General features: G+C 47.7%; 1 protein-coding gene across 6 annotated transcripts in view; it reads left to right on the top strand.

The window, feature by feature from the left end:
- Positions 1-26,282, top strand: part of COL27A1 (collagen type XXVII alpha 1 chain) — a 182,150-nt gene that overhangs the window by 21,262 nt on the left and 134,606 nt on the right. For all 6 annotated transcript variants that reach the window (XM_088065669.1, XM_088065670.1, XM_088065668.1 and 3 more), the window contains exon 2: positions 23,270-23,567. In XM_088065669.1, the coding sequence (XP_087921795.1) occupies positions 23,512-23,567 (56 nt within the window). In that variant the 5' untranslated portion in view covers positions 23,270-23,511. The remainder of the gene's footprint in view (positions 1-23,269; positions 23,568-26,282) is intronic.

Below are 26,282 nucleotides of genomic sequence, written 5' to 3'. Positions count from 1 at the left end.
TTTGGTGGCTCTGGTGGCTGAAATGCCCAGAAAAGGGTGGATATTTTGGCATGTGGGACAAACAGTGGCTAACAGGAGCAGCAAGCTTGTGACTGTCTCCGTATATAAACTGGAGGTGATTCATCCTGGTTTTTATTTTAATAGCAAGGCCACCAAGCCAGCTGAAATCCATCTGAGGTGAGTGCCATGGAATAAAAGGATCAGCTCAGGACAGCAGGCCTGCAAGTGGCTGCCAAGGGGCTGTGGTGGTACCAAGAGCAGAGGCTGGTCCTGCCAGTGCCAGGCACGAAGGAAAGAACAGGCAACTGCTGCTGCCTTGGCAGGGAGGGAACAAAAACAAGCACCAAACCCTGCGGCCCTTTGGACTTTCATCACTTTTGTGTGTGTGTTCTCTTAAGTTTCCACAGGCCTAAAAACTGGAAAAAACCTGGGGGCCCTTTTCTCCTACACATCCCCAAACCCAACTGCTTTCATTATTTGGCTGGGCAGGGAAAAAAAACGTTTCTATTTCAGCAGGAAAGGGTTGTTTTAATACAATCTGGAGAAGGGGGTGGCTTTTAGCCAAATTAATAACATAATGCAGCTAAAACGATGCTTTTCATGTCCTGCTTCCAGTGCTAACACGAGAACACAGAGCAGTGGGTTTGGGAGCTGCTGGGCACTGCTCTGAGTGTAACTTTACTCCCTCTCTGCTCCATCCCTCCTGCACCCCTCACTCCCTCTCACGGCTCAGGATGTCAGGCTGGAGCAGAGTTATTGTTTCTCCACTGGCTTTAATTCTAGGAAAGGCAAGTGGATTTCCATTTGAAGGGGTAACTTGAGGCTTTGGAGCAGCTGAGAAACAGCAGCTTCCCCCGGAAAAGCGAGTGTGACCGAGAGTCTCAGGCAGAGAAAATAATTCCTGATTTCTTTAAACAATTAAATTTATTAAATAATTCTAATATAATAATTAAACAATAATTTAACAATTATAAATATAATAATTAACTAATTTTATTTATTAAAATAGTTTTATTTCAAAATAAATATTTTAAAATTTGTTTTTATTTTAGTGGACGCATCTGTGCTACCAATGCCCAGACCATGTGGCATATGGAGGAAAGAGTTATACCAAGGGCTCTGGCTGGCAGACAAATGAGCTCTGAGAGCTGTGCTCATCCAAACTCCAATGAATTTTTGAGGGATCTCTTTTTTTCCTACTTTTTTTGTGAAACCAAAGCACGCAAGAATATTGAGATTGAATTAATATTAAAGACTAGAGCTTGAAGCCAGGATCTGCGCAACTGTTCTGCCTGGGCTCTGGCTGAGTCTTTCATATAGCTAAATAAGATTTAAACTGCACTTTACTGGCTTTTTTGTTTACTTTTTTTTTTTTTTTTAAATACACATAAATGAAGGTGTTTATGGCTGAAGGAAATGCAGTGAGAAGAGCACAATTTTGTTTGGCTTTCTGTCTGGCCTCCTCAACAGGGAGACACTGTGAAGAACACAAATAAATCTTTATTTCTGGACTTAACTACTCAGGAGCTTACAAGAAGCAGAGAATAATTTCATGCAAAATGCAGTTCTTTTCACGCTCCTCATTGCCCCATGCATCTCTATTCCCTCTTTCCTATTACTTCTTCCTGTCTGAGCCATTGAAACCTGAAGGCTCATCCAAAATCCAAGGAAAGACACAAAGCTTTCCTTTGCTTTAATGACCTTCAGGTACTTAAGGCCTAAACTGAGACAGTTTTTCTCCCAGCCCATCTGTGGAAACAAACTGAGAAAAATTCAAGTGCTGATTTGGAAGCACTTTTGACCATTTATGGGATACTGTGAAATCCTCAGGATTTTGGTTTCATCCTTAGTGCTACAGAAAGGTCTTCAATAATGGAAGATGGTGCCTAACTTGATTTGTTTTGGAAATCTACCTTTTGCCTGGGTTTTCTGGGGGATTTTTTGCCTGGCTGGAATTGCAGATGGTGCTGTTCCTGTTGCAGGTGGAGCCTGCCACCACCATCCCCAAACTCCTGCTGCTGCTTTTCACTGCTTACACTGGAGGAGGATAAGAAAAAGTGGGTTTTTTCCTCCCTGCCAGAACATTGCCTACTGTATTTGACCTCTCTATTCTCTCCTGCTTCAGATTCCCTCCTTCAGCTGAGCTCAGCTTTTGCAGATGCTTTCACAACCTGACCTGTTCCATAAAAGAGACAGAGAATGTCCCAGCTTAACCTAGAGGAAGTGGTGGGATTAGAAACCAGTTTACTTTTAAATGCATCTGTTTTGAGTCATTTGTACATTAAGGATATCATCACGAGTTTAACAGCAGAGGTGGAGACCCACATAAAATTTCAGATACAGATCAAGGGTGAGGACAGATGGGAATTTTCCCAAACAACCCCTATAAATTTTCTTCTTGCATTCATAGCACAGAAGCAACCCTAAAGGAGGAAAGTCCTAATATTGGGTGTTATTTTGGGACACATTTAGCCCTTTAGGCACCACAGGGGGAACAGAGATACCCCACTGTGATTCTGTTCCCCAGCCTCTTCCTCCAGCCTCCTCCCAACCCATCCAGGAGCACTGGAAGAACCAAACAGGAGTTTGGGTTTGCAAATGAGATCTGTGGCTTTTTGTTTTCCCTCTTCCTAAAGGCTGATTCTCTGCTAAATAATATTGATCTCATTGGCTGCAGAGACTCAAAGCTGGAAATTGCTTTGGTTTAGAATAATTTTTCTAAATGATTGAAGAGACTTCTTTTTTTCTCTCTTTTTCTCTATTAGTTTAATACATTAATTTGCCACTGAGGAGGTGGAGCCCATAATATCCTGTTCCTGAGGAAGGAGGGCTGAGTAACACTGAGCCACTGTTCCCAGTACAGGCTTATTTACTTTAATTAGAAAGTGCACTTGTTAAGTACTCAATTAATTACGTAGAGCAGCACCTATTGAGAGCAGATGAAAGAGCCACTGTGTGAGGAGGGAGGGGGAGACGGGGAGGGATGAAAAGGGAAAGATAAAACCAGTGCTGGAAAGTAAATGCTGTTAGAGAAGCCAGAGGGAGATCACAGGTAGAGCTCTGTTGGGCCCTAAATTACAGTCACTGTTCATAAATTGGCTTCAGGTATGGTGGCTGGTGCAGATTTTGTGGGATTATTTGGAGTCAGTCTGCAGCTTTAAAGCAGATCATTGACTAGGACTTCAAGATGATTTACCCCAGGGTCCTGCTCAACTTATCACATTCTAGAGGCTGTAGGTCACTCAGGAATATCTCAACCCGCAGCAAAATAAGTGCAGCAGTTTGTTTTAGAGAGGAAATAGTTCATTCTGCTTTTAAAACTATTTGAATGTTTGCTGCTGTTTCATTTCCCTTTCTCTCCTTTTGCATTTTCCTTTGCTTTAATATATCCAGAATTTTAAAGCAAGCAAGTTAAAGTCAGGGTTTTGAAAGAAAATTTTCATGTAATGATTCCAGAAACACACTATTAATACCAGATGTTTAAATAGAGTCATCAATACGTTTCCCAAAACCAAGGACACTTAAATGATACGTCATGTATCATTCTTTCCTCTGACTTCTGCAGGGTAATTCTGCACAGCTCATGTCTCAGGTCTGCAGGACACTTACATATGAAGAGAGGTTTTGGGGTTTTTAAGCAGAAGTCAAATTTCTTGCACAAGATCCCAAGAGCTGGGGTTTTAATCCATATGCCAGCATCATGAGACTTTTGATAGGGTTGCCAACTCTAAACTGAAACCCATCTCCCCATCTAGAGGTTCACTTGAACTTCAGTCCAAAACCAGTGGAAGGATTCTGTGACGTTGGGCTGAGCTTCGGGACTGATCCTTTGCCTGGCAGCCCAGGCTTTGCTATAAAGGTTTGTGGTTGGCTTAAACAACGTGGCTAATCAAAAATCCATTTGGTGCGTGGCTGCAATCAAACAGTTGTGCGGTGCCAGATGCACGCTCTGGTGTGGATGAGAGGTTTGTTGTGATCCTCTGTGCATATGAGGCTTTTTTAAAGCTTCTCCTGGAATCCATATGCAGGAATGTTACAGAGGCTCCTGATGAAATTTTATGCTCTACTGATGACTACGCAGCAATTTCCAGGGAATTGTAATAACATAATAAGCCAATCTTTTCAGAGTTTGAAGGAATTTTTCCTCAGCATTTCTGAGGTTTGCTGTAATTCCCTGCCTTTTCCATGTAGGAGTGCAGACGTGGTTCCACCATGGATCAAGGCAGTGTTCGTGGTGGGCACAGGAACACTGCAAACTGTTGTAAGCCTTTTCCCAAAACAATATTCCCTCCTGGAATATTCCTAGCAAATACATTTGTGTAATGGTACAAGATTAGGTAATGGCAATCTTTGGAGCCTGACTCTGCTCAGGATTCATTTCACTCCCATTCCACTCTGCTGGGAGCAGGAGCCTGGTGAGAAGCAGAAGCTTTTGGCAACAGAGCCAGAGAAGTGATTCCTGTGAAAATATGATCATATGAGGGGGAGGAATGGGGTTTGTGTGTGTGTAAAGTATGAGGTTAATAGAAGTATTTGGAGATGCACTTTCTGTGCCTGAGTGTGAGAGAGGCTGGCTGCACTGCTCCTGCTGCTGTTTCTTTTCCTTTTTGGCTCTGTGAACTTTCAAGCAAAACCTGAGCACAGGGATCTGAGGAGTCCCTGCTGCCTCTGCTGTGCTCAGTCCAGCTGCTTTTTGTGCTCTTTGCTTTCTAAAGCCCTTGTGCTGTTGATGCCTCAGCCCCTAAAACACTGCACTCCACTTTAGTGACGGCTCCATCTGTCTGTCCTGGAGCCTTTTCTTCCTCTTTCCAGTATGTAATTTAACCTTAGATAATAATTGTGACCTGAAATATAAATAACTCATGTACAGCTTTGTAAATCATCCTGAGAGGTTTTGTATGACACAGGCAACTTCTGAGCCGTAATGAGTGAGGTTTCTGAGGGAGCATTGGCATTTGAATACAAACCTTTCATTAATTTTAATGAGGACCAGAAATCCATGTGTACATCTCTGAAATTGCTTCAAAGTACTCAACTGGTAATGTGTGAATAATCCTGTCACCCCCTTGATGCCCCAGTCCCCTGAGCTGATGTTGCTTTTCTGGGCAGTAAGAGCAAATATCAGAACATGGTTTGCTCCTTTGTGGAAGGGGAACCTGGAATGTGGATTTATTGAGTGGCTTTGAAGTCCTCACCAAACAGGAGAGATGCAAATAAATGTGAATTCTGGGTGCTTCAGGTATCAGCTTTGCCTTGGGAATTGACCCTAACCTGAAGCCAAAGCACCAGGGAGATGATCCTGATGTGGATGGTGCAGGTCCAGAGCCTCGTGTGTAGGTGCTGCTTGTCCACCTGCACTGTGAGAAATCGCTCTGGAGAGGTGTAATTTCAGAACTGGGCAAGGATTTCTACATGAATTATGTACATGCTGAAAGTTTTTCACTTTAGGTCAACCAAAGGTATTTATGAATCGTGCCCAACTCTGAAGTGCTTTTCAGCTGGAGAAGGAAAAGCTGAAGCAAACCCAGGACATTTTCCTTAGCCTTTGAACACTGAAGCATTACCTTTTCTCATTTCATATTTTTTCTGAAGCAAACTTTGAAAACTGATCAGAAAGTTTTGGTTCAACATGAAATTCTTGGGCTTTTATGGCCAGAGTGTTGTGTGCTCTCAGCACTGGTGGTGCTGACAAAAACAGCCTGACTGTGCCAAAAACCTGGTGCAAACCCCTGGGAATCTTTACCATTGGAATTTCCATGTTTCTGAAGGGGAAGCAGTTTATCCTATAAGGACGGTGATATTGACTGATATGATCCTGAAACTGGTTTCCCAAAACTTCTCCTTCTGCATTTGCACCAAAGCAGTGAAGCCTGGTAAGGTTCTGCCAGGTCCTAAAGCAGCCAAAGCCATGTAAACATGCAGCAACTTTGGCAATGAGAGAGAAATAACTACATTTTGATATCTGTATTCAACAGGCTTAACCTTCATAGGTGACTCTTGAAAAAATACTATTTTTTTTAGCTGTGGCTTAAAAGAAGCCTGTTCGGTTAATATTGAATAAATTATAAAAACAACCTAAAATTCCCTGATATTGTTTCCCTGATCTGTCTGTGCTGAGGGATTCAAACACCAGGACAATAGTTTTGGAGGGGTTTAGAGTGTTTCTATATTTTTCATGCTTTCATTGATATCCCAAAGCCAGACCCTTTGACTTGGGTAAGTGTTTACAACATAATTTAGCTTGGACTTCAGATGTTTAATCTGCATGCTGGGGTGGGGAGGTTCCAGAGACAAAATATCCATTAATCTTTTCAGAGATGAAGAAATTGCCATGCCTTCCCAAAAAAGATAATAAGCAAGTTGAGAGGCTGGGAGCCATTTCACATCCAGCTTTCCTCAGCTCTCATGTACCAGCCTGGGTTAAGGAGAAACTAAAATGAGGTTGTGTAGATTCAGCTATAGATTGTAGGGAGAGAAGCCTCACAAAGGTTATCTTGTTCTTTCTGCTTATTTGGAATGCCAGAGGCAGTAGCTGAAGATGTGCTGCTCTCAAGGCATTTTGATCAAAAGCTGGAAAATTAGGCCCATTAAAGCATTGATTGAGGCTCAGCAGTGAAGTGACTGCTGTTGGATTCAGAGACACAGAGTGACTCTGCCCCTATCTGCCGAGAGATTCAGAGCAGAGCAGATTAGGAGAGATAGGATTCTGCTGCCTTCTGCAGCAGAACCAGCAGGAGAGAGACAGACAGCCCCCAGCAATGGGCTGCCAAGGAGGGGAAGCGGAAAAATCCATCTTTAGTTGTGCCAAAATGCCAGAGAGCTTGAATGATGCTGTTGAGAGAGAGGTGGGAAGGCACAGCCGTCCTGTGGTCCTGCCACTGGCTCCAGTGGCTGCCTTCACCCCACTGTGTGCATCAACCTGCAGCAGCTGGAGCACAGAATTGTGGAGTGGTTTGGGCTGGGGGGACCTGAAAACCCACCCAGTTCCAGCCCCCTTCCTCTAGAGCAGGGTGCTCCCAGCCCTGTCCAGCCTGGCCTTGGTCATGAAGTCCAAGCCCCCTGGATATTCAGTTTTCCCTCTGAAGGGGAAATGAGATGAGCTTTAAGGTGTGTTCTAACCCAAACCATCCCATGGCTCTCACTCCCTCGGCTGTGCAGAGTTACTCACCAAGGCACAAGGGGGCACCCATGGCTAAAACTTTCATTATCCATGAGGACCTGGGAGCCTTTGTGTCCCTCTGGATGTCCCCTTGCCCCCCAGCAGGGCCTGGGCTGTTTCTGTCCTGCTGGAGAGTGGGTGCAGATGGGAGAAAAGGCAGAAATTCAGGTCTTGGCAAAGTGAGAGCATGCCCAGTTCCCTTTCATAGGGAACAGAGGAGGAATCCTGAAATGCTTCCCCGTGTCTGAAGACTTGACTGAAGTCTGCTAAAGTAATGAAATATTAAGATAGGGCCATCAAATAATCCTTTGGGGCATTATGCCTTTTTTCTTTTTTTTTTTTTTTTTTTTCCTCCAGACAATGTTTTAAATCTTTCTAGCTTGTGGCAAGTTTAGGACCAACTGCCAACAAGCGACGGTGCTTTATAAATAAAGACAGGTTCATATTTTTGTAGTTTAAGGATAGAATTTGATTTCTGGGATAAGAGTGAAGCTTTCTAGAGATTTTAAGATGCTTGCAGAGGAACCTAGAACTGCACAGAGTTTTTACAGCTGACACCTTTGCTAACACTGGAAGCTGGATGCCTGGAAAGTCCCATACCTCTCCAACTCCACCTCTCTGCTTTCTCCTCTTGCTCTCACCTGGCACAGGAGAAGCAAAAGCAGAGGTTAATAACTGCTACTTTTTTTTTTTTAAAGCAAACCAGTCTAATTTCTGCTGAGTGAGCAGAAACTCCCTAATTTGGAACAGGGAGGGAGGAACGTGCAAAGGGCAAGGAACCATGGATGAGCTCCACGCTTCTCTCCATGATAATGAATGTGGTGAAGCTCCATCACAAGCTCTGCAGAAGGTGCAGTGACTGCCTGTAGCTTTGTGGCATCCCTGCTGTCCCCAGTACCAGAACTTCTGTGATGTTGGAATTAATTCTATCTTTATATTTTTTTTTTATTTTTTTTTTCTTCTTTGTTGGCATTCTTCAAATATTCTGCTTATTGTGAATAAGGTTTTCCCCAGGAGAGGGGGACAAAGATAGAAGCTGATAGTTGTGTCAGGCCCTTTCCAAAAATAAAAAGGCAGATTTGTGGGAACTTTTTCCCTTCAGCACATGGCTGATGTGTGCAAATCCTGCCATACTCACGTGAAAACAGGGAATAATCACCATGATGTGATACTTGAGTGGCCTGAAGAGGTTATAATGAGTGTTTCTTTTGCTCAGTGCACTAAAAACGTGCTGTGCAGGGCTTGCTCAGCTTATCCAAGCCTTTGGTTGTTCCTAAGGCTGCCTCATCCATATGGAAGGGGAATGAGGTGTGATGTGAAAGGTGTGGTTTATGTGAGGGGCTGGGGTTAGTGTTCCCTCAGGGCTCCTTTCCCTCCTTTTCTCCAGAATTTCAGTCCTGGAGTTTTGAGTGCTGGGAATGTTCTCTTTGCACTTGTCCAGGCTGAGCACAAAGAGGTCCCAGTTGGGTGCTTGGAGTTTCTGTAAAGTGTGGAATAACAGGAGCTTGGATGAGATGAGGCTTCTTTTGGTGCAGTGTAGTGTGAATATACTTTGCTGTATGCACACATGTCCTAAGAAAATCAATCATTTCTGTTGGGCTGTGTGAGATATAACAGCACATTCAAAATAAATCAATCTATTACAATTCAAAGGATGTGGAGGAAAGATGTAAGTAATGTGAAAAAGGTTAACGCAACGATGCAGAGGTGAGGAAGAGACATCTGTTAAAGCAACCATAGGTATTGCAAGTCCAGGAAGAAGGTGCAAGGTCTACTCTGAGCCTCCCAAATCCATTGTGAATGTCTCTTGCCGCTGGATCTCTGAACTCTGGCAAATCCCTGCTCTGAGATGCTCTAACCAGGAAGAATCTTGCAGATGCTGCAGCTGCCAAGCCTCATGGTGAGGAAACATCTGGGAAGTGTCAGGCAGAAATGCAGGCAGTGAGAGCACCTGAGGTGAGCCCTGGACCTGTCCTGGGGCAGTCCCAGGATGGAGCAGTGTGATATCAGCTCCTTTTGCCAGCAGGCTGTGTTTGGGAGGCTCAGACACCCAGGGCACCTCCAGCCCAGGAGGTCCAGCAGGAGCACCACAGACTGTGGAAAATTGAGCTGGATTTGCTGGTTTGTGTGAGTCTCTTTCATCCCAGAGCCTGGGCTTGGCCCGTGGCTAAAGGAGGGAGGAAAAGCAGGAGCAGGGATCTTCCAAAGGCAGCCAAGGCATTTTCAAAACAGCTGCTCTTGTCACGCCCCCTGCCCCCCAACACCAGTCAAACCAGGGGAGCATCCAATTGTTCTGGGGGTAATTTGTGAGGAGGGAAGAGATCATCACCTTGGCAACAATCTTGGAAATGACAGTAACCTTAGCTTGTGCTGGAGCACTGTGCTTTTGTGCCTGTTTCGTGTAAGAGAAAAAGGAGGAATTTCACATCTTAATACTGACAAACACTGAGCATCATTTTATCAATGTTGTACAATCAGAAGGAAAAAGTAAGGGATAAATGGAGAAGATGGGCACCTTAGTGTATCTAATTATTAATTTAATTTATTTATTTTTAATTATAAATTTAATTCCATTATTAAAAATCACCCTTTCCTATGAACAGGATAATTTCTGGATGCAGATGAGGAGTGTTTTTGGAAACAGGGTTTTTTCCTCTGGGATTCCAAGTAAAGTTACCAAAGTGGAAGCACCTTGACCCAGTCATTTTTGAAGTCTTTGGCATTTGTGTGTCTGTCTCCATCTGTGTTTACAAACTGAGATTAAGAGTTGAATTTCCACTATGTTACTGAAAGCTGAGGTTTAAGAGCCTGACAACTAACTAAAGACCCCAAATCCCTTTGCCAAATGCAGGTCTGAGTTCAGCATGACTTTAGAGTGGGCTGCTGCTCTCCTTTCCCCTCCTGGCTTCCATCCCAATGCAAAATGGGGGTCTGGTTACCCAATGCCTTGCACCTAATTTTTCTTTCTCATTTTCCTCGATATTTAAAAGCAAGCTGGGCAGGATTTCATGTGTTCCACCCCTTTAGTTTATTTAAAGCCCATCTTGCTCACGTTTCAGCCAAGCTTAGCAGAAACTCACCCTTTGGAAACAGGATCATGACATGCCAGCCTTGGGGCTTTCAGCTGAGATTTGCTTGTTTGACTTTTCCCTGGATTCAGTGACCCAGTTCCTCTGTGCTCCCTCCCTGATGTGAGGAGAGTGAAGGCCACTTGAAAGAGAAAGCTTTGAACCTCGCCTGATTTCCAGAGGTCCCTCCCAAACTGTTTGCATTGGCTTCTCCTTGTTTCTTACCTTCCTGTGCTCTTTGTGAGCCCACTCTGAGAATAGCCTGTGCAAACACAAAAATAATAAATAAATTAACTCTTTTTTTAAAAAGTGCCTTTTTATAATTAAGCTGGAAGGATCAATGGCAAATTCCTGTAGAGTCAGCACTGTACCAGCTCTGGTTACTGAGCAACAAGCCTTGAGCTGATCAGGAACCTTTTCCTTGTCTGTCCTGGACACTGCAAAAGCCTCATCCAAATGCATCTTTATTTCATATCACAGGGCAGCCTGTGGTACTCCAGAAACATCAGAACCTCCAGGAGCCTAACCTACAAATTATTCCCAAGATCCCAATGTAACTTGAAACATTAAATCTTTTTGAAGAAGGTGTTCAAGGCAGTGAGCACAGCAAGGTTCTCAAACTTAACTTTTTCAGTTTCCCTTCTAGAAATAGAAATTATTACCAACACCTTTTTTTCCTTCTGAACATTACACACATTGCCAAGCTTTAGGAAACCTCTATTCTTGCACATGTCTAAGAATTAAGAGAACAGATTCCACACCACTGCTCCCTGTCTGAGAAAATGCAAAGGCTGAACCAAGCTGTTGATCTGCAACACCATGGGCTGTTCCCAAGCCCTGCATCCTGCTGGCACTTTGGGACAGGTGACACTCTTGGGAATCTCCTGAAGCTCTGTGAAGGCTCTCCAGTCCCACCTTGCAGTGCTGAGACACACCTGCAGTCTTTAGAGACCTGTGGAGATACCTGGCACTGTTTCTCACCTGCATAATTAACATCTGGTGATCTTTTGTTAGAATCTCTCTTAGGGCTCCGCAGGTATAGGAGACCTCAGTTCTTGGCACATCTGTGTTCAAACAAATGCAGCAACTACAGCAAGCTGGATTTGCCTTCCCAGACTCCTCTTCCTTGCTTTTCTCCTCTGCCTGATGCCTGGAAATCCTGCTGTGCCTCCCTCAGACTGCGCTTGGAAATCTGAGATGCAGGGAAAGCGACCACAGAACTGGTTGGTTGTGGTTCCTGCAGTCCATGTCGTGGGGACTGTTGCCAGCAGCACGCTGTCCCTGCAATTTTATTTACATTTGTGCTCAGTGTGTTCTTGCCTGGCTCCAAGAACAAACGCCTGCTGGTATGGATGGGTGACAATGCATAGCTTTGTTATTAAAATTGGGACTTTTCCTGCTAGGACTCTTCCATTGGAAATAGCATCCAGTGATTAATCTCCTGCTGGCTTTGTTATTTTTATGACCAAGGGATTGGCTCATGGAGGACTTCCTGCTTTTTTGGAGGGGCTTTGCAAGGTTGATTAATCTGTAGTAATAGTGGCTGGAGTGACCAGAGTTTCTATAGTGACCAGATGGAGATAAGAAAGTAGATGCAAGTGGTAGTTGCTGGAGATGCTGGATGCCAAAATTGCAAACTGTTTTGAAACAGACCAGCCAAGCAAAAGAGATCTGTGGCTCCACACTCAGCTTGGACCTGAACGTCCTCTTTGTTTGGCTGAACAAAACCCAGATAAACAAAACACTGAAGGCAATTAGCTTTGTTTGCTTGCCTTTGTCTCCTCTTCTTCCAAATCATTGTAAAATTAGGAATAATGCCAGTGAATTCTGTAGCTATTCAGTGGACAAAAGCTGGTGCACGGGAGAGGAGAAACAAATAAGTATAATACTGCTGTTTTCAATAACCAGCCTGCTCAGTTTTAGCTTTTACTCCATTTACTTTCTCTCTTCCAGATTTAAGGAGATTTATTTGATCACTCTTGTAAATGAGAGCACCAAGCATTTGCTGTAACCACGAGATCTGGGTGTTGGTACCACCATTCTGCTTCCCAATCTCTTTTCTTCAGAAGTTTTCCATCGGCCTCCTGGTTGTGTCTGGGGCTGCTGATGCCACCTGTGACTCAGGGTTAGCGAGGGCATGGGATGGGCACTGCTGCTGAGTGACAAATTTCCTGGGTGCCTGTGCCATGGAGAAAAGGGTTAATCCTGACCTTCCCCTTGTGACAAAAGCTTTTTTTCTGTCCTGTGGGGGCCAGCTGGGGAGCTTGCTGTCCCCAGGGACTGTCACACCTCTCTCTGAAGAGCCTTCCTTCCAGCCAGCACCTTTGCCAAAGGTCCCCAGGAGGATGGGCTGCACCCATAGGGACTGGGAGCAGCACAAGTGCATTAAAAACACAGGACCCAGGGAATGAATCCCACAGCAGAGACAGGAACTCCTTCAGGCCCTTTCCTTGTGCAGCCCTGCTTTATGGGGGATAAATCCCCCTAAGGAAACCAGTGTCCCCTCCAGGAGGGACCAGGACATCCCTCTGTGCCCCACTGCAGCAATCAGCTGTCCCTGGTTGAGGTGGTTTGATGTTCATTTTCTACCTTCACTTTATGTGGTTATTTCTGGCCAAGGGAAGATTAGGCCTTCAGTGGGTGTTTGGAATGTCAATAACTATAATTAAGCCTTTGTGGTTCTCTTGCAAATGCTGGAATCTATAATTTTCAGCAGAGTCCCCTCCTAGCATTGCTACAGGGAAAGGGGGTCTTTGTTGGACTAAAAAATAGAAATAATTTTTAAAATCAAAGCTATAAAATAAAATGCTAATCAGTGGCATTTATAAATATTTAAATTTAATGTTATTTCCCCTTTAAAGAAGGAGGGCAATAGAAATGTTGGCATTCCTTGGTGTCTTTCAACTACTTTAGGGGAAGTTTTACCCAGAAGTTAGTTTGTTCCTGTTGTTTAATAATTGCATGTCAGGGAAAAAAGAAGTAAAAGCCAGCTCAGGATGAAGGGGTGAAGGATACAGAGAAACTTTATTTTCTGCACAAGGTCCCTTTGCTGAATATGTGCATAGGACAGGAGAGTTTCCAGTACCTCCCCAGAGCAGCAGTGTCAAGGGCAGGGAGGGCGCGGATTCCTGGGCTCTCCTTGCTTTGCTTCTCACTGGGATGGGACAAGTTACAAAGGGTCTGGTTTTATTTCTGAAGCTGGGGTGATGAATGCAGCTCCCAGAGAACGCCCCGGCACAGAATTACCCCTCTCTGTGCCTGCACGTCCAGCTGGGAACTGGGGAAAGCTGCCTGGGGGGGATGAATCAATGATCGCAGCAATCCTTGCGAGGCGCTTTGAGGGTGGACTGATGAAAGGCACCTAAGGGACATCAAAGTTGGGGGGGGGATTGTGCTCATGACCTGTTCACCAGATGATGCTGTTTGGGGTGTTCTGTGCTGGTTCCAGGAAGGCAGAGCCTCTTACCCACATCAGGTAATGACTGGGGTCGTGTTGGCCTTTTAATAACGAGGTGTCAGGTGCAAATACTGAACCTGCCTGGGGCACGGCCACTGACAGGAATATTAACAGAGCACTGCTGCTTATTCAAGGCTTTTGAAGATGTAAAATACTAAGTAGTCTCATTTACCCCATTCTGCTGATTAATGCAAGTTTTGCCGTGAGTTTTGGTCTGGTTTGCATGCTAAATGTGGGGTTTGATGGGAAAGGAGTCAGAGCTGTTCAGAGAAGAACATCTCAAGACACACTGAGCAGAAAAATGAGATTAAAAGTTGTCCTTTTTAAGCTAAACAAGAAATAGCTTAACCTTAGTTCATAATGAAGAAAAGTCAGAGAAAAGCAATATGACAGAAGCAGGGCAGGTCAGGCTGGCTGTGAAGGGAGATTCCAATGATAAAGCATAAACTTTGTTTACCTGTGGTGAATTTGCCAGTGGAAAAGTTTGCTGATGACACACAAATGAGAAGTTCCATGTGAAGAGGGATTTGACTGTTTTCTAAGAAACTGGAGAGTAAACAGCATTTTTTTCCTTGGTTTTTGGAGTGTCAAACTTGACCCTGAGCTAACTGTGATCGGTGACAAGGCTCTTCAATCCCACGGATTCTGGGAGAATGGAAATAAAAATGTCCTGATTTGGTCTGTAGAAAGGCTCCTCTACAGTGATGCCACTGCATGCTGCAAATGAGGACTTACTCCCATGGCTACATTTCTGAAATATCACAGAATCACAGAACACAGTTGTAGAATGCTCTGGAGTCGGACCTTTGAGGATCATCTCATTGCACCCCCCCCGTTTATTTTTTATTTTTGGGATCCTCAGTTACAAGTCCCCCTGTGAAGCTGCTCTGATGGGCTCTGCACAGTACAATTGCATTCAAATGACAATTTTATTTTTTTTAAAATCCCAAACATCCCAAACTCTAAAAACAAATAAGCAAACCAAGTCCCCTTCCATAAAATCCTGATTCAATCAATTCATTTTATTTCCCACTTCTGGGGGAGGGTGGGATTTATTTCACCAGTGGGTGTATAAATATTGACTTATTGACTAGATTTTTTTTATTATTATTTTTATTTTTTTAGGAAGAGAGACACAACCAGGTCTCTTATTAGTTCTTACCCAAACATCAGTAAATACTGCCTTTCTGCAGTGGTCCTGTTTGGAGAGCTTTGCCAAATACTATTGCTGTTGAAGTAGAGAGAGAGAGAGTGTGCAGATGTGGAGAAGTGTGTTTGCAGAAAGGAAAAAAAGCCTATTAGCTTTGAAGCAGATTTGTATACTCTGGGTTAACACACTGAGTATGTCAGAAGAGACCTTCTCTGTGGAAATGGGCTGTGTTTCTGCTTTATGTGTTAACAATTTGAGTGAAGTATGAAGAAATCGAGCATTGTTCTGCCCTAAGTGCACAGATTGCGTTTCAGTCGGCGCAGATAAAGCACCAGGAACTGTCTGCTCCGCTCCAGGAGATGGATTTGAATTGCATGTTTAATCAGCAGGGCTTTTTTTGTTTTATACACAGGCCTTTACAGCCAGGTAAAACTGAGCAGTCTCTAACGAACTGTGCATCTGGAGGATGGCAGGTTGTGCTGAATATAAAACTGGTTGGGAAATAGATTTACACTTGCTCCTGCATCAGGGGCTGCTGCCAGCTGCACAGTGAAGTAATAACAGCCACTGGCAGTGCTTGCTGTCTGAAGGTCTTCAACCTCTTTACACATAAGATGATCTATATCACAAGCTTCACTTTAGAGACGAGAAAATAATGGCACAAAAGCAATGGTTTAAGTTGCTGCAGGTCACTGGAGCAGTGAAAGCCAAACCTGAACCCTGCTGGGATCTAGGTTAGTGTGTGAGCCTCAGCATGCTCAGCACCTCCACGGCAGGAGTGACCCCTTCTCCAACCCCAGCACTTCTCATCGCAGCAGAGGTGAGCAGATGCTCACAGGAACAGCTGAGCACCACTGCAGGAGGAAGTGGTGCTGCAGCAGTTGTGCCTTAGATTAGGTTCAGCAATTCCTTGTTATGGCTGGGTCATATCTTAAAATTACTCTGATTACACAAACCAAATTGCAGTTGTTTTTTGGTGTTGATACTTCAGGATGTAGCAGAGCACAGGCTTTTACTTAATGTACACATGTGTTTGTGCAAGAGCTGCCTCCTCCTTGTCACTGCTAAAGGAGCTTTCAGTGAGCCCAGTGCAGAAATTCTCATCTCAGATCTGGCCAGTCTCACCCCTCCTTCACTTTGCCCTGGACTTATCATTTCCACTTCAGCTTCTTCCTGCAGGTATGATTTCCCTTTGCACAGCAAACTGCTCCCACAGGCCTGCCCAGAAACAGGACACAGGGTTATCTTCCTACAGCAGTGGGAAACAAAGAATACATCTTGCTTAGACAGTAGAAAAACTACCTTTTGGATTTAAATACTATTACCTTAACTTTTTGTCATGACCAACATTTGCTTTGATGTTTTTTAAGCTGTTTTCCCTCTCCCTTCCCCACTGAAACTACTCAGAATCTGACTCAGGCTTAGTTTCTGCCTTGCACAAAACCTTTGTTCCAGGCATTTGTGCTGTAACACACCGCCTTCTCTTGAAGGCCAAGACCTTGTACCGATTTCCATCTCCCTTTGAACTCTGCCTTGAGGCTGCCTGGGTGTGCACATGAGCTCCAGCTGCCCCCAGCACTGTGTTCTCACCCTTAGGCTTGTTCCTCATCCTCAGAGCAAACAGCATCCCTGCTCCAGAAGGACCTGGAGTGACTGCAGCTCCCAAGCCCAGAGTGTTCAGAACAGGTCAGGTTCACCTCTCCCACATCAGCTGTGTGCTGTGGGTGCAGGGCTGTGGCTGGCCCACACCTGCACCAGTGTCACTGGGATATCCAGAGCGCTGGCAGACCCCACTGGGACTGGGCAGTGCTGCCTGACAGTCATAAGGGTTGTGCATGTGTGACCTGCAGAATCCACACTGAAATTCTGCACACTGGTGTGTGCTCCCTGCCATGGCAAATTGCTGTCATAGCAGCAGCAGCCACAGTGGCAGTTGTCCTTTTGTCCTTAATCTGCAGGAAATTATTTAGATCAGCAGGCACTTTTACGTGCTGGTGCCATTTCTTTGCTGAGGGGGAAGGCACTCTCAGGGTGGTTCTGTTTCATGAAGAAGAGATATGCTGGCTCTTTAGAGAGCTCATGTTACCTGCACTCATCCAGGACAGCACTAAGCCATCTCCATGAACCCCTGGCATGAACAAACTCCTTTGGCACACTGGTGGGAAAAGTGCTTGTGCTTGCTGATACATTGTTGCATTTAACTAGCAAACCTCCAGACAGGGAGAACTGCTCCCTGTACCTGTGTGCAGCAACCCAGAGGGCATTTAATGGTGAATTATTTTTTCCTCTCCATGACAAAAGGGTAAAATACATCTTGGTATTCTTCTGTTGAAATGCAGGATCAGCCACAGGCAGCAGAGCAGCCTGGTCTGGTGCTTAGACTGGAGAACACAGCTCCAAACTGGCTGCTGGTGTTGATTCTCTTGTGTTTTCCCACTAGCACCAGTGACTGAATAGGTCCTAAACCAGAGAGAGAACAGATGGACAAACAGGGAAATAAAGGGATGTTCACAAAACCAGGCAGTCTTTGCCTGGTACCTTAAAGGCACTCAGGATTTAGGGACTGTAATATCTTCCTGTCAAAGCCTGGTGATGCATTATGTAGTCAGGGCTGACCTGTCAGCCCAACGCTGCTGCTGCTGCCATCAGCTGAACAATCATTTCACAGCCATCCTGTAAAAATGGAGCTCTCCAAATACCTAAGTGCAAGGGTAGGACAGAGCTGTAACCAGCAGGGCAGCCTTAACTCGGGAAGGGTGGGCTTGGACTTGTGTTGCTGCATTGTGTTCCCTTTCATTGCGAGGGGAGAAGGCTGTATTTAATGATTAACAGCCATTCCCACCTCTCGGCTGGCTGGGCAGCCCGGTGTGATATGGTGCAGTTGGAAAGCACAGAAAGATCAGTCTCTGCCAGACGTGGCATCCCCACAGCACCGGCCAGGAGACAAAAGCCTTTAGTGTTCCCAAAAAGAATTTAAAACATTTTACATCAAAAGGCTGCAGAAGTTCAAACATGTCACCGGCAGCCTGTGGCACAGGACAGGAATGGCTTTGTCAGGAAGGCTGTGGAGAGGGGGGGAAATAACACTGAGCAGCAATTCTGTTACATACATGATTTTCAAGCTTTCTGTACATCTCCTCTATAATTAATACTTTCCACAGTGCACTGGGAACAATAAACACGACCCACAGCAGCTTTTGGATCATGAATAGCTGTCAAACAGCAAACCCTAAAACCAGGAGTGCTGCACATTCTGCTCCTCTGCAGAAACCTCCTAATCTTGCAGTGATGGCTGAAACCAGAGAGAGCAAATTAGGAGCATCCATGGACCAGGTCCCAGCTGGGCCACCTTCTGCCTTCCTTGAGATCTTGACCCTGCCATGGATGGTGAGACTTCTCAGCAGGCACATGAAGCTCTTCAGCAGGTTTCTGCTCGTGGTCATGTCCCTACAGGGTAGGGAAGACTTTAATCCAGGGTTTGAGCTAGTGCCAGGCATTTGAGTAGAGCTCATGGATGTGAGGAGTGCTGGTAGAGCCATGTTACGTGCAGGATCTGAATAGAAAATCGTGTAGGGATTAGGAAATCCTACACAGGGAATTACATACCTGAGAGAGCACTGCAGCCAAGTGTGGGGAAAAATAGGGATAGAAATGGCAGCTTTGGCAGAAACACCTCAGTGCCAGCCCAGTGCTCAGTCCCTGCCCGGGGGGCTCTGGCTGCCGAGGCTGCTGCTGTTTGCTGAGTCAGCAGTCCTTCCCCACCCACCCCCCCCCCCCCCCCCCCGTGCCCCTGCCTGGGCTGGGCTGGCTGAGCCCCGCTTTGTGCCCACCAGTGTTCTATCCCTGCCGGCCCTACAGGCGTGGATGAGCCCTGCCCAGTGCCCTGCTCCGTGCAGAAGCTGGGACTGTGCCCCCCTGCCATGGGAGCATCTCCCCCATGGCAGAGCTGCTTCCCTTCTCCTGCGCCTCTGGATGCTCCTGCTCCCGGCTGGATCCTCAGCCCAGCAGGGAGTGAAAGGCTCTTTATCCCACCTTTCTTTCGTGTGTTTGTTTGATCCCTCCCACGGGTTTTTCCTGTGCCGTGGTTTTCGCTTTCTGCCTGGTTATGCCACGGTTTTTAAACCTGAATGGAGTATTTATCTAAATATATCCAAACACATCCCTATAATTCCTTGTGAGCTCTGAGGGCAGCGAGTGATCCAGGGTACTTTCTGGACTTGGAAGTGTGATCCAGAGCTGTCCTGCAGGCCAAGCCAGAGTGGGCTGGAAGGTCTGGGTTAGTCTGGGATTCCTCTGGAGCTGGCTCTGTCACACAGGAGAGCTGTGGCACCACTTGCCGTGGCTCCCAGCTGCCTCCACACTCGGTTTTCTGAGAGGAGCAAAGAGACAAAATTATATTAATGAGAGTCTTGATGCTTAACCAGCTACAGCTCCTGAGGAGAGGTGGGTACTGGTTCTTCTGGAAAGTGGCTAAATACGAGTGAATATTTAAGATGCTGTATTTGTGCAGGCTGTAATGACAAGCTGCTTTTTTTGAGAGTGTTTCATCAAAAGCAAGTGTTCTGTTCCATATTACCCCTGTTGTGTGGTGGTATTTCCTCCTCCCCTGTACTTTTTATTTTTTGGCTAATTAAACTATTCAATTCCAATTCCCTTTTTTCTTTTTCTTCCCTCTTTTTTTTTTTTTTTCATTTCACTGCTGTGCTGTTTTACTTCAGTTTATTTAGTGTTTTTAAATGGCTTCTATTTAAATTTGGAAGGGAAGAAAAATAAATCCACTAAATATTTCTATTCAGATCATATGTTGTGGCTTTTCTCTTTTTGAAGAATGAGGTCTAATTTTTGAACCTGAATTCACTTGGCACAAGTCTTGGCTTCAGCAATGCTGGGTTTCCTTTTGTTTTAAACTAATTCCCTTTTTCCTACTGCTGGGATACATTTATGTCTTCGTGCTAGCAAAGCTTTTAGGCATGTGTTTGGTTTGAAAATGTTCATTGGAGCAAATATGAGCAGAGGACTTGAGGATGAGGCTGTCAGTGAGTTTTATGGTGGTCCTTGGTGAGATGCTGTGGACCTGAAGCACCATCAGTCCTTTCCCAGTGCACACCCACTTTGGATAAGTTTTTGCAAAAAGATGTAGCACATCATTTTCCTTTTCTTTTTGTCCCTCTCTCTGAAAAGCCAGGCCTTGTTCCTTTCTGGGCAGGGTGGGGTTTGGGTTTTTCTGAGGGAAAAGGAGTTTACTAAATATTTGCTGCATTCAGAAGAGAGAAAAGGTAGAAATAAGCAGGAGAATCCGAGGTGCATTCAGCAGCAGAGAGATTAACCCACAATTATTTGCAAAGTTGGGGGTTTATTTAATTGATTAAAGCTTTATCTTAAACACTTCAGCATGGCTAGAATATGTTTCTCTGTGAGGAATGTGTGACTGAGTGACATGGAAAGAACAGCTGGGGGAAAAAATAGCTAAGAAAAGTAGAGATTTTATGGTGTTTCTGACAAGCTGTGTCACTGCCTGTTGTCCCTAAAGTCACAGTCCTCAAAGCTGGACTGTTTTGGGTCATCTGAGTTCCTGGGCTTTCAGAAGGGTTTGAGACACATTTTTCTGTGAATAGGAATTTTTTACAAATATCTGGATGTGTAACTTAGCTGCACCCTTCTGAGGTGGTTTTCTGAAGGGCAGAGGAGCTGGGAGGCTGTTAGTTAACCCCAGTCCCAACGCTGCTTGTTTCAAATTGTTTTGCCGTTGCTACTTAAAACTACATAAAACTACTTAAAACTACTCATCTGCTTTAGCAAGAAAGGAAGCAAAATGTAGATACTTCAGAGCAAAGGTATGAATAAAATCTTCTGCCTATAGAAACTGGGAGATGCAAAACCACAGCCCCAGCAAGCAACCACAACTAAGCCAAGTATATGCAGTAAGGGAGAGAAGCCCTTAGCATGCATGGTGGCAGAAGATGTCATATGGGAGATCTGATTTATGGTGGAAACCTCAGCTTTTGGCCACGCTCTGAGGTCAGGTTTTTGAGTAAAGCCTGCATTGCTGAGTCAGGCCAGTGGGTCCTCACATTTTCTGGTGTAAATGTGATGTCACATCACTCCCCTCTAGCCTCAAGTTCAGGTACCTGGGTCGATGTGGGGTCTTGTTTGTGGCTGTGTATTTTTCATGGGGAGTGTTTAAGTCTAGTGCCCGTGCCCAGGTCTGAGCCCTTTTCCATCTCAGGGGGCAATGCAGTGAGATACAGAACACCTTTGTGGAGGGAGCCCCTGGGGTGGGATGGCAGCTCTGATGGCAGACCCAGACTGGTGTCTCCCATCTGTCCTGTGCCCTGCAGCCCCATCCCCTTGCCCTGGGGGTCCTGTAGTCCCTGCAGCCCTGTCCCTTTGCCCTGCAGCCCCATCCCCTTGCCCTGAGGGTCCTGTAGCCCCTGCAGCCCGGTTCCCTTGCCCTGGGGGTTCTGCAGCCCCTGCAGCCCTGTCCCCTTGCCCTGCAGCCCTGTCCCCTTGCCCTGCAGCCCTGTCCCCTTGCCCTGCAGCCCTGTCCCCTTGCCCTGGGGGTTCTGCAGCCCCTGCAGCCCTGTCCCCTTGCCCTGGGGGTCCTGCAGCCCTGTCCCCTTGCCCTGCAGCCCTGTCCCCTTGCCCTGGGGGTCCTGCAGCCCCTGCAGCCCGGTTCCCTGCCCTGCCAGTGCCCACGCAGCCCCTGACCCGCAGCCCTCCCCTCCTGGTGGGGTGCCCGGGGTGCCCCTGCCCGGCGGCAGCGCTGATCCTGCCCCTCGGAGGCTGGATCTCTGCTCATTAGCTGCTGTTTGCTGAAACCGGATACCTGGGGCACCCCCGCCAACCCGGAGTCCCCGGGCTGCAGCTATTTAAAAGGACAAGGGCAGCCTCAGAACTTCCACCTCTTTCACATCCATGTCCCTCCCAGCGCCCGCTCCCAACCGCCCTTCTCTCCTGGATCCCTGCAGCATCCATGACCCACGAGTGGAGCGACGGCCCGAGGGGGACGAGTCCGCGGCAGCCCCGGGGAAGGATTATCTGCTGAATTTGGGGGGACCCCAGAGAGCCCCGGCTGGCTCCGGGCCCCTCACCCAGGCCACCTCTCCCGGGCTCTCGGAGACACCTTGAAGGGGAAGGAGGGAGGAAAGGGCTTTGTTTGAGTTTTCCTTTTTCCTCCTTTTTTTTTTTTCTTTAATTTTTTTTTTATTGTTATCATTATTATTTTTTTAAGAAGTAGCAATTGCTGTGAGCTGCTGGGACAAATGAATGCCCGCGGCCATGGGGTTGCCCGGAGATGCTGCTCAGCCTCTCGCCTCTCTGCAGAGTAAGTGCCAGGGCAGAGGTGCTGCCGGGGGGAGGCAGCGGGGCAGGGGCACCCAGGGGTGCCAGGACAAGGTGGGACTGCAGCTCGGAGCTGCCCTCACCTGCCTCAGGGGATCCCAGGGAGCTGCAGCGTTTGCTGGGGACAAGAACGACCTGGGGCTCCACGGTTGGCTGGGTGGGACTTTGGATGAGGAGGGGAAGCAGGGATGAAGGTTTTATCCGCGTGTGGAAGTCCCCTCTCCTGGCAGAGCTGGCCAAGCAGACTTGGGATCCAACTTGTTCTGGTGGACCTTCCTTAGGAAAACTCACGTCCCTGTTCCTGCCTTCCGGGATGCAGATTCCATCCCTTGGTGCTGGGGCAGAGGGGCTCTGGAGATGCCCTGGGGAAGCAGAGCAGTGCAAGGAGGGGAACAGGGCTTTGGGGGAATGAGTCCCATCCACAGGCTCCCAGCTGCCTGCAGCAAGCGCTGGTCCCAAGGGAAAAGCCATGTCAGGTACTTTATAAGGTGGGTCGAGGCCAGTTTGGGGCTCCTGGCCCTGGACAGGTGAGTGCAGGGGGCTGCAATTTCCATCAGCAGCCTCCCTAAAGAAGGGCCTGTGCTTCCCTCTCTGGCCCCTGGACGGGGTCTTCAGTTCTTTCCCCACAGTTCTTCTGGCCAAAAGAGTCTCTTTCCTTTTTTTTCTTTTTTTTTTTTTTTCTTTTTTTTTCTTTTTTTTTTCCCCAAATTATTTATTTATTTTGTATAATTTCTCGTAAATGCTTCGCTATTACAGAGGAGGGCAGCAGAGAGAGAAAGTAAGGACATCCTTAAATAATTTTCATTTCTCAAAATCTGCCTTTTCCTCTTCTCTCTAAGTCCAGAGGAGAGATCCTTGGGGGGTGGGAGGCACATCTGCATTGCAAATAAAAATAATAATTACAACCACCAACCAACCAACAACAAAAAAAGTAACAGCTAAGAAAAAACACTTGAAATCACGGACTTTGGGAATCAGAGATCACAGAAATTGCACTATTTATAAGGAGAGGAAAAAAAAGGCAAGAAATCCAGCGACCATGGGCCAGCCTGGCTTCCTAGAGTGTACTTTGTGTTCTCTCTCCTTTTTCCAAGGTAATTGCAGTCTGCCGAGAGGGAGTTAAATGGGATTAAAAGATCTGTGTAAGCAAAAGGACCCAGAAGAGAAGGAGGAAGGAGTGAGCCGTCCGGGCCAGGGGTGTCTGTGACACAGCTGAACCCCTTAGCGAGGCAGAGAGCCGAGCTCCTGGGAAGGATGTACCCACAAACCGGCTTATCCCCCGATTTCTGATGGATTGCCGCAAAAATTGCCCGACAGAGACAATGCAATAAACGTGATGGAGCCGGAATCAGAGCCGGTCTCCAGACTCAGAGCTACAGCGGCAGGCAGGGGGTGAGTACAAACTCCGCTACTCCCGGCGCTGGGGAAGGGAATCCCGGGCGGGCTGGGGGTGCCGGGGAGCCGCGGGATCCCGGGATTTGGGAGCGGGGTGGGGAAAGACATTCCTCTGCCAGGGGATGATGTGAAAACTCCTGGTCTGGAGAGGAGAATGGGCTGGGAGCAGGGAGGCCACGCTGCGGAGCGGGAGAGGAGGAAACGGGGCTGCGGTGTGCGGGGGGACGGCCGGGAGGAGCCCCCCAGCCCCAAAATTGCCACGCACCGGGAGAGGGGCTCCCAGCGCCGGGAGCTGCCCTGGGGTAGCCCCCAGGCAGATGCAGGAGCTGGAGATCCGCTGCCCCTCGCAGCCCTCCCCCTGCCCGGGCACGGGGGGGTCCCAGCCCCTCCTGGCAGCGGCGGCTGCTGCTCCTCAGCCGGGGACACGGGGACCTGGGTCTGACCGCGGGAGGTGGGAGAGCCCGGAGGGCTGAGGCACGGCGGAGGTGAGCGGTGGCAGCTCTTCATGTGCTCGGCACGCACAAAACGCTGCTCCCTCTCCATCCGTGTGTGTATGAAAAGATCCCGGCACACACCCTGCCCGTCCCCCTTCCCCCACAGCTGGGACCAAATTTTACTGTTTTCACTGTTAAATGCCTTGTTGGGGGTGGATTTGTTGTTGTTATTATTTCCCTGGGAGCCCGCAAAGGGTTAATCCCTCTGGCTGCGTTGTCGGATGTACTGATGATTTACCGACACTCCCTTGGAAAGGCTGGGATTCTTCTGCCTGGCAGTTTGAAAAAGTTGTGTACAGGATCCCTCGGCTGGGCTGGGAGATGGGGGAAAGAAGGGGAACGGGGCGAGGGGATTTGGGGGCAGCCCCCTCCTCCCCCGGGGTCATCCTGCTGCCGCCCCTTTCCCAAAGCCGGAGATGGATGAATGTGCAGCTCCCTTTGGAGGCTCAGTCTGTGTGTGGAGTTACACGGAGAGCCCAGACCCCTTCCCAGGGGCTGCAGCTGCTCTCCTTGACAAGTTTTCTGTGTGTTTATATACTCACAAGGACTGAATTTCAGTGCTTTAGGGCTCTTGTGGTGTGGGGTTTATGTTTGGGGTTTTTTTTTTGCGTGGATGTGGCTGTGGCGTGTCTGGAGACGCTGGTCACTGCAGCATCTCCCAGTTACATCTTTACAGCTGGGCATGTACTCTGGGAGAGCCGTGCAAGGGTGGCTGGCAGCAGGAAGGGAGCAGCCCAAAGGGGAGCAGGCAGATAAAGGTTCCTTTGAAAGAGCACGAGTAGCGTGTCACAGCGAGGGGACGGGCTGCGGTGCCGGACAGACACTTGGCACAGCCACGGACACAGCACCAGCTGCTCAGCCCGGCCGGGATCGCGCTACAGATGAGCACACGGAGATCCTGCTCGGCTCCCAGGTCCTGCTTGAGGACAAATCGGAGCCGTGTGAGCACAGGTTTAGCAAGGAGGGCACCAGGAGCTGGCAGCGTGGCTCCCGGCCTGCCGGAGATCTGCTCCCGGTTCTGCTCAGGGTGTCCCGGGCTGCCACAGCCCTGCTGCGGGCTCGGAGCCCTGCGGTGCCGTGGGAAATCTGCCTTTGCCCCGTCCCGGTGCCTCGGAACCAGCGCCTTTTGTTCCAGGGGCTTCCCTGGCCTGTCCCCCTGCCATGTGCTGCTGCGGTCCCTCCTCAGCAGAGGTCGCTTGTTGTCCTTCGCATCATCTCCCGGAGGGATTTCTGCTGCAGGAGTTTGACAGAGCGCCCCGCATCCCCCCGCCCCCGCGGCTCATGGAGACACCTTGGAGAGGTGCTCTGAGCCACCTCTGTCCGGGCTGCCGTGTCCTGGGCTCCTGCCGTGGGTGAGGGCTGTGCCGCCCGAAGGCAGCTTGTGATGGGAATGTTCTGGTGCATTCCTGTGTGGCACCGCGGGTCCCTCTTGTGCCATCGCTCCTGGGGTTTCTTCTGGAGCAGGGCTGGTGCTTGGGGAGCTGGGGCATGTACAGGAGACCTGCGGGTGACAGAGGGAGGGCTGGCTCCCCAGGAGAGGAGCAGCAGTCACAGAGTATGCTTGAAGACTTGAGCTGCCAAAGTTTGTAAAACCAGAAGAACACAACATTTTACAGGCTCTTCAAGCTTAATGTGCCCCTCTTGGTCATTTCTGCTGATGCATTTTTGGTGAGGCCCCCCAGAACATAGGGGAGGCTTTGCATTCCACTGCACATCGAGCATGTGTCCAGGCTGTATCAGTGTGGTTGTGCTGCCCATTCTAGCCCCAGTTCCAGGTGCTGGCCATGGAGGAGGCTCGATGCTCCTGGAGACCTCTGATGGTGACAGCCTGCTGTCACAGCCTTGGAGTGTTGGCACAGTGCTGCTCTGGGGCTGCCTGGCCCATCTGTGTGCTGGATGAGAAAGCTGCACACGTGGTACTACAGCATCCATCAAGGTTGGGCAGCCCCTGGGAAGGCCTGAAAGGAGGCATGGACTCTTTCTAGGAGGAAAAGAAGATTGCTTGCAAGCTGGGAAGGTGGTTTGGGGACAGATTATGGCACTGCTGGACAAATTCAGCAATAGGGTGGCAAATGACGTGTGTGCTGGGTGCTTGGGGGTAGAGAAGAGGCAATTGCACCTGGAGATGTGTCCCATGAGGGATAGACAGCATCATAGTCCAGGACCACCCTCTCCTGCTATTCCCAGGAGTCTGAGCATGTGCTTTATTAAAATAAAG

This window comes from Pseudopodoces humilis, chromosome 22 (assembly GCF_049639895.1).
Source record: "Pseudopodoces humilis isolate 2021_Gansu_Grassland_sample_001 chromosome 22, ASM4963989v1, whole genome shotgun sequence".
NCBI classification, from domain to species: domain Eukaryota; kingdom Metazoa; phylum Chordata; class Aves; order Passeriformes; family Paridae; genus Pseudopodoces; species Pseudopodoces humilis.
This window is presented reverse-complemented; position numbering and strand designations above follow the sequence as displayed.